The sequence below is a fragment of the Pteropus medius genome, unplaced genomic scaffold, assembly GCF_902729225.1.
Source record: "Pteropus medius unplaced genomic scaffold, Ma_sr-lr_union100, whole genome shotgun sequence".
Classification (NCBI taxonomy): domain Eukaryota; kingdom Metazoa; phylum Chordata; class Mammalia; order Chiroptera; family Pteropodidae; genus Pteropus; species Pteropus medius.
This window is the reverse complement of record NW_024350325.1, coordinates 12312378-12324901: the sequence shown is the minus strand read 5'-3', so window position 1 is coordinate 12324901 and position 12524 is coordinate 12312378. Positions and strand designations below refer to the sequence as shown.

The following is a 12524-nucleotide window of genomic DNA, read 5'->3' as shown; positions in this document are numbered from 1 at the left end:
CCAGTCCAGACTATGCATGGTCTTTGAACATAAATGTTAAATACTAATAAATCAAAGAATAAATCCAATAGATGATATTCTTTGTCAAAGATCTGAAACATTCTGATTTTAATTATTTTGATAAATGGGTGTGATCACTGAAAGGAAACAGGACTATCGATTTGGTAATTTGCTTATTTTACTAAGTTGAAGTCGAAGCCAACAAGCTTTAGATGACCACATCTGTTTTTCAAATCTAGGAAAGATTCATGCAGGCATTTATACTCCTATCCAAGAAGTAAAACAGATTTCTTCCAAATTCTAGTAATGATAAAAAAGTGATTTTTTAAAAAAACGATCTATGTTCTTAATACTATCTTCTCATTTAACCACAACATTCTGCAACCTAGCATTTTGATTAAAACATATTACTCATCAGTGAAACCACATTTAACCAAATATCCAGCAGAACAAGCTATATGCAATTGTTAGCTAATTTCTCTGGCTAACTGCTATCCATAATGTTTTTGTCTGTTTAATCCACTGATATAATATAGGTTAACTTTCCTGATTCAGCAAGAATAAAGGATACAGATTTTCACGGAAAAAGAAGATATTACAGGTCCATTGAAACATCACTGTAAACATCCACTTTAGGATTATCTAAATATAATAGGTTATGTTAGGAATATTGATATGAAATATACCCATCACAAGTGATTTTCTGACTAAATATTCAATTTGAGCTTTCCTGTGAGTTACATCTCAAACAAATTACAGAATAAAAATGATTTAGTTCAGTTCCAACTAATCAAGATTCTACTATTTTCTGTACAGAGTAGGTCATGAAAAGTTTATTTTTAAAAAATATTATTGGAAAATGCTACATTTCCTAAGAACAGAGAAATAAAATAAATCCATAAGGCTTTTAAAAAAGTAAACAAGTGGTATTCAGGTTTTGATCAATATTAGATAAATAAATCGTACCTGAGTAAAGTCTACTAGTCAAACTGAAAGACACTGATAAAAACATTCCTATAACTGTGGCCTCCAAATTATTCACTTCAAAGCAATTATGAGATATAATTTAGTGTTACTCAAATGAACAAATATTCTAGGAATACAGTATATTCTTAACAGAGTTACTGTGGCTAATGAAAGTTTAGAAGGAAAGTAATTCAAATTCTAGAGGTAGTAACTGCTTACTGGGTAGATACTTTATCCTGAATAATATTACAAATATCAGTTCACAGAACTTTCCAGATAAAGGGCCAGACAACACTCCTTTTACTTTAATGATCTTGTCACTTAAAAACATGAGCAGAAATGGCATCTCACAAGAGTAGCAGAGACTGCAATGACCTATCCCAACATCTATTCTCTCCTTGCTATTTAGTAACCCCAATTTTACTCGAATGAGCTATACACCAGCTAAAGGATTACATTTCCAAGACTCATTGATAGCTAGATGTAGCCATATGACTAAATTCTGGCCAATCAGATATAAGTTGAAATAGTGTGTGAGACTTTCAGGAAGATTAAGGCTTTCTTCCCTTCATTTTTTTCTGCTGCCTGGAAGATGTATGCAAAGACTATGCAATAATATTTAACCGTGAGAAAATCCTGAAAAAGGAAGCATGCACAAGGAAGAAAGACAGTACCTAGATCATTAATGACTTTGTAGAACAGTGTATCAGTCTTGGATCACCTCCCTCCAAGTTTCTTTAAATGAGAGAATAAAACCATTTATGGTTCCCAACTTTATGGTCCCTGAACATTTGATTCACTCAGTGAGTTTTTAAAAATCTGGACACCGAGGAGGCTCCTCATACTAAATAAATCAGAATATCTGGGAAATGGAATCAGGTATCAATACATTTTAAAGACTCAGTTGATTCCAATGTGCAGCTAAGCTTCGGCACTACTGTCTTATGTACTTAAGCCTCCCAAACTGAGTCCTTATTTCTAATACCTGATTCTAAATCTAACTGATACTGCGTTAAGTATCAGTTAGGAAAAAAGTGCAAAAATCAGAAAAAAAAACTAAATAATTTTATGGCTACATTTGTAGTTTAAATGAAACCTATAAATGGAAAGGCACTTAAAAATATTACTACACTGTAATTGTTAAAACAGAAAAATAAAGAGTATATTTATTGAGCACTGTGCTCGCTTTTTTAAGCTTTATCTCATTTAACTCTCACCTCAACCTATGAGGTAGTTTCCTGCATATTTTAGTTGAGTAAATAGAGGCTCAAAGAAAATAACTTATTCACGGTCTCACATCAAGTAACTGGCAGTGCCAAGAAACAAGTTCGTATTTGTGTAAATTCAAGGCAGGTACATTTTACATTACACTATAACTCAGGAAGAAAATACACTGAGAGCCCTCTAAAGAGCTGAATTTTTTTCCTGGAGGAAATACTCATTTCATGAAATAAATTGAAAAATTAACAATGGAAAATCATCCCTATCAGATTTGTAAGCATTTCAAAAATCTTGTGAACCATAAAAATATTACCTCAAAGTTGATTTTTACAAAAAGGAATTTGTTCTTAAGTAGATTTAAATAAATTTTAAAAATCAAGAATTTATAATTTGTCAGTTTTGAATACAGACCTTTAAGAAGTACTATCTTTAGAGTAGACAAAAACTGGTTAATGAGAATTTATTAAAATACACAGAATCAAAATCAATGCAGTGTCCTAAATTCTAAAATTTGATACAATTATTAAATTTCAAAATAAAAACATTTTCAGAAGGTTCTCATCTCTTTCAATGGTCAGATTTCTTATATTTACATCAAAAAGTTAATGTTTATCAACAAAAAAAAGTTCAGTAAGGAAAGTGGATCTGAACAATATTACAGATCAACTGAATCTAAAATACACATAGGAACACTTCACTCAACCACAGCAGAATATATATTCTCCTCAAGTACACATGAAACATTCTCCAGGATAGACCACATTTTATGCCGCAAACAAGTCTTAACAAATTCAAGAAAACTAAAATCATAAAGTATCTTTTTTGATCACAATAGAATAAAACTCAAAATAAACAGCACAAGGAAACCTGAAAAATACACAAATATAAGGAGAATTAAACAACACACTCGTAATCAATGAGTCAAAAAAAGATGTCACAAAGGAAATTAGAAACAACCTCGAGACAAATGAAAATAAAAAACAACATACTGAAATTAAGAGAGAACTCTACAGCTACAAATACATACACAGAAATAAGATCTCAAATCAACAACCTAACTTTACACTTCAAGAAATTACAATAAAAAGAAAAAGAACAAACTAAATCCAAAGCTAGCAGAAGGAAAAAAATAACAGATTGGAGCAGAGACTGAAATTTAAAAAAATAAAAATAATCAATAAAACTAAGTTGGATTTTTGAAAAGATTAACAAAATAACAAATTCCTAAACTAGATTAAGAAAAAAAAAGAAGACTCAAATAACTAAAATGAGGAAAGAGCATCCGATAAAACTGATGCCACAGAAATAAAAAGGAGAATACTATGAACAACTGTATACCAACTAATTGGCTGACTTAGAACTGGATAAATTCCTAGAAACACACAACTGCCCTAGACTGAATCATTAAGCAACAGAAAATTCAAACAGACCAACAATGAGTAAAGAGATTGATGTAGTAATTAAAAACCTCCCAAGAAAAGCCCAAGACCAGATGGATTCACTTGGGAATTCTATCAAACATTTAAAGGATTAATACTAATCCTCTGAAACTTTTCCAAAAAATTTCCAAAAAGGAAGGAATACTTCCCAGCTCATTCTATGAGGCCATATTACCCTGGTACCAAACCAGACAAAAATACTACAGGAAAAGAAAATTACATACCAATATTCCTGATAAATACTGATACAAAAATCCTTGACAAAGTACTAGCAAACCACATTAAAAAGATTATATACCAAGACAAAATAGAATTTATTCCTAGAATGCAAAGATGGTTCAACATAAGAAAATTAATGTACTACACCACATTAACAGAATGAAGAAAAAAAACATGATTATCTTAATAGACGCAGGAAAATATCTGATAACATTCAAAACATTTTCATGATAAAAACAACTCAACAAACTAAGAACGCAAAGATACTATTTCAACATAACAAAAGCCATTTATGAAAAACCCACAGGGAACAACAAATTCAATTGGTGAAAGACTGAAAACTTTTTCTCTAAGATCAGGAACAAGGTAAGGATAGACACTCTCACTTATATTCAACATAGTATTGGAAGTTCTAGCCAGAGCAATTAGGCAAGAAAAAGAAAGAAAGAAGTAAAATTAAGAAGTAAAAAAAAGAAAGAAGTAAAATTATTTTTGTTCAGAGGTAGCATGATCTTATATGTAGAAAACTCTACAGATTCCACAAATAAAACAAAACAAAAATCTGTTACAATAAATTTAGCACAGTGGCAGGATACAAAATCAACATGCAAAAACCAGTTGTGTATCTATATACTAACAATAAACAATCAGAAAAGGAAATTAAAAAAGCGATTCCATTTATAACAGCATAAAAAATATATTACTTTGAAATAAACCTAACTAATGAATTCAAATACTTGTATAGTGAAAACTGTGAAATATTGCCAAGAAAAATTAAAGACACAAATAAATGGGAAGACATTCTGTGCTCATGGATTATATGACTTAATATTAAGATGTACATACTATCCAAAGTGATCTACAGATTAGACACAATTGCTATCAAAGTTCCAATTGCATTTTTTTTTTTTGCTGAAATATAAAAGTTCATCCTAAAATTTATTTGGAATTTCAAGGGACCCTGATTAGCCAAAATAATTTTTAAAAGAATGAATAAAGTGAGAAAACTCACCCTGATTTTGAAATGTATTACAAAGCCTAAGTAATCAAAAGTGTGGTACTAGATAGAATACAGACAGACAAACAGACCAAAACCAAATGAGTAGAACAGAGAGCCTAGAAATAAATCCTTACATATAGAGCTAAATGATCTTCAACAAGGATGCCAAGACCACTCAATGGGGAAAGGATGGTCTTTTCAAAAATTAGCGCTGAGAAAACTAGTTATTCACATGCAAAAACAATGAAGTTGGACCCTTATCTTGTATCATAAACAAAAATTAATTTAAAAGGAATTAAAGACCTGAACATAATATCTAAAACTATAAAACATCTACAAAAAACATAGGTGAAAATCCTCATGATACTGGAGTTGGCAACGATTTCTCAGATATGATAACGAAAGCACAGGCAACAAAACAAAAATAGACAAGTGGGACTATAACTAACTAAAAAACTTTTGGGCAAAAGATACTACCAACAGAGTAAAAAGGCAACCTATAAAAAGAGAGAAAACATTTGCTAAGTGTGTATGTGATAAAGTGTTAATATCCAGAATATATAATGGATTCCTAACACTCAACAACAAAAATCAAATTACTCGATTAAAAAAATGGGAACAGAGTTATACAGACCTTATTCCAAAGATAATACACAAATGGCCAACAAGCATGTGAAAAGATGCTCAATATCTTTAATTACTGATGAAATGCAAATTAAAACCACAATGAGCTATCACCTCATATCCATTAAAATTGCTACTATCCAAAAAGCAAAAAATAACTACCATATGATCCAGCAATTCTACTTGAGTATATATCCAAAAAAACTGAAAGAGGGGTCTTGAAGAGATATCTGCATATCCATTTTCATAACAGCACTATTCACAATAGCCAAAAAGTGGAAGCAACCCACATGTCCATCGACGTTAAGAATGGATAAACAAAATGTGGCATATACAGACAATGGAATATCATTCAGCCTTAAAAAGGAAGGCAATCCTGTCACACTACAACATGGATGAACCCTGAAGACATTATGCTAAGCAAAATAAACCAGTAACGAAAAGACAAAACAATCCCATTAAATGATGTATCTAAAAGTAGTCAGATTCACAGAAACAGAAAGTAGAATGGTGGTTACTAGGGGCTGGGGAGCTGGTGGTGAGGGGAGAGAGAAAGGGAGTTGTTTAATGGGTACAGAGTTTCAGATTTGCAAAATGAAAAAGTTGTGGAGATCTGTTTCATAACAATGTGATATACTTAACACTACTGAACTGTATACTTGAAAATGATTAAGACTGGAAATTTTCTGTTTTTTAATCACGATAAAAAACTTTAAGTTAAAGTTTATGTAATTAGCCATATCTCAATATGAGAATTATTAAATATAAAACACATGGTTAAAAACACCAAAAAATCCATTACAGTAATGCCTAAAAGATTCTGAAAAGTATTTTAGATTCTACAAAAGTAATATTATTAAAAATATAGAATCCTACTTACCTGGGCTTGTCTCTTTTTTCTCTTTGTCTTTCAAAATCTCGTCCTCTGTCTTTTCCATCTTTTGATTTTTCTTCTATCCTGTCTTTTACTTTATATTTTTCTTTATTTTTTTTCCCCAAAGCAATATCTTCCTGTATAGGAGGGGGTGGACTAGGAGTACGAGGTCCTTTCTTTTTACTTTGGCTGCTTTTTGAATTCCTGAAGGTAACACAAAGTTATTATTAAAAGTCTAAATACTTTCGTAAGATCAAATGGCTATTTTTTTTATTTTAACAAAGCACATTTTTTAAATGGCAGCAATCCTTTCAATAACATGCCTTTTAGTATTTTGTATGCTAGTAATCAATATCTAGAAAAAACAGAAATGAGCAAAGAAATAATTTACTTGCTACTTATTTCATTAACACTACTTATTAAATAAAAGACAGAAGAGGAGTAGGAATAGATTCAGAAAAAAAGTAATGTAAAGTAAAACAACTGTATGAACTAAATTTTTTTTTTTTTTTTTTTTTAGCTTATGTAGAAAAGTAGATTAAGAAAGTAAAAATCATCTATAATTCCAATGCCCAAGGATAACCACTGTTAACACTTTGGACGTATGTTCACAATGTCTCTTTCTCTTCCTCTCTCTTTCCCTCCTTCCCCTGCCACACAAAATCCTATTAGGTTTTGTAAATTTTTTGTACTAAATATAGTATGGGTATCTTTCTACAACAAATTGTAGATTTAGATGATTATTAAATTATATAGGATTTCCCTGTATCAATATGTTCTATAACTTCTGTAAATATTTCATATTTATTTTTTATCATTACAAAGAACACAGAATTATATCAATTATAAATGAAATCTTAAGCACTGTTAGTAAGTATTCATTTAAATTTCTGAGACTTGTTAAAGAAATCTTTCCCAACTTTTAGATTATAAAGATAGTCTCCTAAAATTTTAGAATTTTGTCTTTCACATTTAATCTACCTAGAATTGATTTTGGGGTACAGATTATTCTCTTTCATTTGGTGCTTTAAATAATTTTATCTAAGTGGTATACTTTTGAGCCCTTATATCTCCAAAATTATCTGTTTTTATTGCATACCTGAACAGTTTGACTGAATGCAGCATTTTGGTGTGAATATTCTTCTCCCTCAGAGCTCTATAAATATTATCAAAATATCTTGTAAGTATTTATTTAGTGTTATGAATGAAAAGTCGAAAGAGTCGATTTGTTTCCTATACAGGTTACCTAGATTTTCTGTTGGGATCCTTATAATACATTATTCCTTATAAATAAAAAAATTTCACCAAGATAAATCAAGGTTTTCTGTTTTTAACCTTTTCTAGCACTCAGTAAGATATTTCAATCTGAAGCCTCAAGGACTGTTTAATTAATTTCACTAATTCTCCATATGACCCAAACCTCTCTGGTGTCCTTTATTATTATTACAATAATGCATCTCCTAGAACTCTCCTCCATATCTTAGTTTTGTTATTTCCGTCTCTTTTGCTTTCCAATATCCTAAATATGTTTTTAAATTTGGTAATTTTTCTTCTAAGCAACACTCATTCTACTAATTCTAAATTTGGGAATCTCATTATTCTGCTATATTCAGTTTAAAAATTATTATTCTTCCAAAATATCTTTGTTCACAGATGGCTTATATTTTTATCATCAACTGCTCTCATATCAATGCAATATCTTTTCAAATTGTCTAAAATTATGAAGTATTTAAATTTGTTTCTATTTTCTGCAACAATGAGTGTTCAGTTGAGTACTAAGTTTTAAGTAGCCCTTTCTTTTCATGTATCTGGTAAGTTTTCACTAGGTACTCATTTCACTCTGTATTGATTTTTATAAATGATGGCCCTAAAACTAAATTCTAGAATTTACTTCCTGTGACCTTGAGGTCTCTAATCCCAAGATTTCTTAGCTATAAAAAGGTAACAGATAGTATCTTTCTCAAGCTGCTGATAAAATTTTTTATAAAGATAACAGTACAAAAGCGACTGACTTGTGGTAGCCATTCAGAAAATTTAGTTCTTAGTCCTTTAACCCTATTTCGTTATCATAAATAGGATTACAACCACCTAACAAGAAAGAAATTACTAATTTATGACCAAATCTATTTTTCATCTTTGTCTTCTGCCATGAACTATATCAGTCACAATCTCATTGCATATTTATGAGATGACTCAAATATTTTATGTATCTAAAAGTGATGAAATGTCTGCATTTCTCAATATTTTTCCACTTAAAAGATAAAAACTAATCAATAGTTGGTATCTACAACAAAACTTATTATAAAAACCATTTTGAAAATAAAATAATCGATACGAATTGAATTACATTGCTGCCTACGACAAGTGTTTACTAAATTTTGTCTTGGGCACAATGTTGAACCTTACTGTCCAAACTTTTTTAAATCAGATATGACCAAATGACCACATTCTGGCCAAAAGCATGTAAGTAGAAGTGATGTACACCACTCTACACATAACTAATAAAAGATTCTATATTCCAGTCAGTTGTAAACTATATAGATATAAATGTAAACACCAATTACTTTTTTTTTATTTGCACATTCCATTTACTGGTGTCCTCGAAAGCCCAAGAAAGTAGAGTCATGGTCAGAAGGAGCCTAGGTTACTGAATTTCCAAATACAGGAGAGCTACCTATTAATCAGAAACATACATTTGATTTCACTTGAGTGAGAAATAAACTTCTGTGTGTTACACTCACATTTGGGGATTAAACTATTATAACAACCAGGAGTATCCCAATACACTCACTAAAGTACAGTAGTTCTTCATACTACCATAAAAAAGAGGTGGCTGTAAAACATAACTATGTTACAGATAAAGGGCTTTCAAGTATCTTCCAACCGAATGCGCCAAAATTGTTTTTGCGAATTCAGAAGTCAACAAGACCTTTCAACACTTTTTAAGTCATTCAATTATTCTTCAGTGGCACAGAGCCCACTTCCTATTTGTGGCATAGAGCTCAATTATCTACTTCTATCATTTTTAGATCATTACTCTCTTCCCAAAACTACTTATTTTGAACAGCTTTTGACATACTTCACACATCTTTGTACAAAGAGCTATAAAGAAAAATTTACTTCATAAAAACTAAGAAACAATGTACGTGGCCAGAACAGATAATACATTTGCTGATTCTAAGCCACCTAATCTCATATATCAGTATAAAGCTTACTATCAGGCTAATCTCACAACGAATGTCAAAGAAAACTACCAGCTCTCAGAAAGAACTGTGAGCTTTAACTTATCTGAAATTTTCTCTGCCTTCTCAATATGATAACCATGTTAACATCAAGAAGTTTACCTGATTTTCACCTCAGCTGACTTACTGGCATTGGTTGAAACACTGCACGGAATTTTAACTGAAATTCTAATCTTTACTTGTTGCTTAATATGTCTTCAAATAGTTTATAGTACGATCCAGAAATCAAACTAAAAGTTGATGATCTAACACATTCTAGGTAATGTAAACTGCATGGCCAAAGAAAGGCTACACTCAATTCAATATTTTCTATGTAACTTTAATGTACTGATTTCCAGGTCCTTCTGCTTCTATCATTAAATTAACAATGCATCTTAGTCAATAACACCATAAAATACAGGTAATATCGTAGTTAAATCAATGTAATTGTTCATGCTAAATATTCATCAAAAGATAAGTGATTACTAATCAAGCAGTAAGAAAAGACTATGTGAAAAATAACAGAATGAAACTACCCCTCATCTAAATAGTTATCAAAACTTTCTATGAAGAGACTAAACTTCAAAGATTTTATAAATAGAAAGGTTAATAAGATGAAAAAAGGGCATTTCTGGTATGCTGCTTTTCTGGAAGAAATAAATAAAATAGAGGGAAAGTTAACAACTGGTTAGCCAAGTAGACATAGATCAAGTGGGAGTGAGTCACATCACTCTACTCTCATATCCCTTGCTAATTTACTCAATCCCAGGAGCAAAAGAGAGGATCAAGTCAACTTCACAGAGTGCCTCATAAAAATGCAAAGCTCGAGAAGTCAAAATGGCATAGATGATAGAGGCTTTGTTCATCCACTCTTACGACCACATCACAGTTGTGATGGTAACAGGGAGCAAACAGTAAGCAGAGTCACCCAGGGTCTAGATGAACAAGGCCTACAACTAGGAGGAGAAATAAGAAATCACCCTACTACAGTAGGGGGTAGGACAGAGCGAGGACACGAGGCTTCCCGGTCCCTAGTGACTGGGTGGGACAAAGGCTACAGCAACCAGCAGCTGCAGATGCCTCTTAAAGGGACCATGTCCACGAGCACTTTCACAGTGATGGACGTGCTCGCTTTGAGCACCAGCTCCGGGTCGGCTGCTTGAGGGACACCAGAGACTTACAGAGGGACACTGAGTTGTTACCGCGAGGGCCGTAGGCGAGGCTTTCTCCCAGGCAGAAGTGCTGGTGCTATCCATTGTTCCTCTGTTGAGCCCTCCCCCATCCCAGTGTGCAGACACTGCACCACCATAGCTGAGACATCATCAGACTGGATAACAGAGGTCTCTCTGCCCAGAGGATTCTCTGAAATCCCCCAACTCGCAGACCCACCCAAGCCACATCCAGTTGTGTTCTTGGCGAGTCCTGTGCAACTTTCAGAGCAAGCTCCAAGACCCACACTGGTGGCAGCTGACCTCAGTTTCTGGTGTGGTTTCTTGAGGCAACTATAAGCACAGCATCTGTGGATTGCTTGCTGAATCTTAACAGGTAGCCCCAGAGGCACACAGGCTGGGGCTAAAATCGGCCTGCTGCTGAACCCCCATCAGGACTATGCCACTGGACACCTACTACACACTAATAAGACTGGAAGACTTAGGAGTTTTGTTTAGTACATAGAAACAGACAAGGAAAGACAGACAAAATGGGAAGACAAAGAAGCTGAAACCATATGAAAGAAGAGAACAGAGATCCAGGGAAAATGAAGTCAAGCAATCTAACAGATGCAGAGTTCAAACACTGGTTATGAAGATGCTCAGTGAACTTAGGAGAAGAGTAGATGAACTCAGTGAAAACTTTAACAAAGAGTTAAAAAACATAAAAATGGAAATGGAAATTATAAAAGGGAACCAGTCAGAAATGAAGAATGCATTATCTGAGATGAAGAGTATATTAGAGGGAATTAACAGAGTAGATCCAGAAGAGGATGAGGAAGCCAAGATCACCAAATCAGAAAGGCCAAAAAAAAAAAAAAAGCCAAGAATATAAAAATAATTTAAAGAATCTTTGGGACAAAGTTAAGTGCAAAAACATCCATGTAATAGGGGTACTTGAAGGAGGAGAGGGAGAACAAGAAGTGGAAAAGCTATCTGAAGAAATAATGATGGGAAACTTCCCTCATCTGGAGAAGGAAATAGACATATAACCCTGGGAAGCTCAGAGAGTTCCAAAAAAAAGGAACCCAAAGAGGCCCACACCAAGACACATCATAATTAAAACGCCAAAGATTAAATATAAAAAGAGACTGTTAAAAGCAGCAAGAGAAAAGCAGTTAGTCACCCACAAGGGAGTTCCCATAAGACTGGCAGTTGATTTCTCAAAAGAAACTTTGCAGGACCGAAGGGCTCGGCAAAAAATATTCCAAGTGTTGAAAACCCAGGATCTACAACCAAGAATACTTTATCCAGCAAAACTATCATTTAGGAGTCTTAGGACAGATAAAGAGCTTCCCAGACAAAAATAAGCTAAAGGAATTCATCAACACCAAGTCACTATTACAGAAAATGTTGGAGGGACTTCTTCAAGAAGAAAAAACATGTATCAAAAACATGAATAAAAAACAGTAATAACTACATATCTATCAACGACTACCTCAAATGGAAAAGAATTGAGTGCTCCAAGCAAAAGAAAGAGAAGCTGAATGGATAAGAAAACAAGACTCCTACATATGCTGCCTACAAGAGATTCACTTCAGATTAAAAGACACAAATAGACTAGAAGAAAGGGGATGGAAAAAGATATTGCCTTGATGGACCTAGCGAGTACTGCGCTAAAATGAAGTCAGAAAAAGACAAATAAATACATGATTTCACGTACATGCAGAATCTAAAGAACAAAATAAACAACAATAAAAACAAAAACAGAAACAAACTCATAGATACAGAGAATATTTTGAGGACTACTAG

At 32.7% G+C, this 12524-nt stretch overlaps 1 protein-coding gene across 11 annotated transcripts in view; it reads right to left on the bottom strand.

Moving 5' to 3' along the window:
• Positions 1–12524, bottom strand: part of ZC3H13 (zinc finger CCCH-type containing 13) — a 113488-nt gene that overhangs the window by 61900 nt on the left and 39064 nt on the right. For 6 of the 11 annotated variants that reach the window (XM_039839467.1, XM_039839471.1, XM_039839472.1 and 3 more), the window contains exons 8-9: positions 7443–7499; positions 6350–6547 (exon numbers count right to left, since the gene is read on the bottom strand). In XM_039839467.1, the coding sequence (XP_039695401.1) occupies positions 6350–6547; positions 7443–7499 (255 nt within the window). The remainder of the gene's footprint in view (positions 1–6349; positions 6548–7442; positions 7500–12524) is intronic. The other 5 variants (XM_039839477.1, XM_039839473.1, XM_039839476.1 and 2 more) reach the window with 1 other exon arrangement.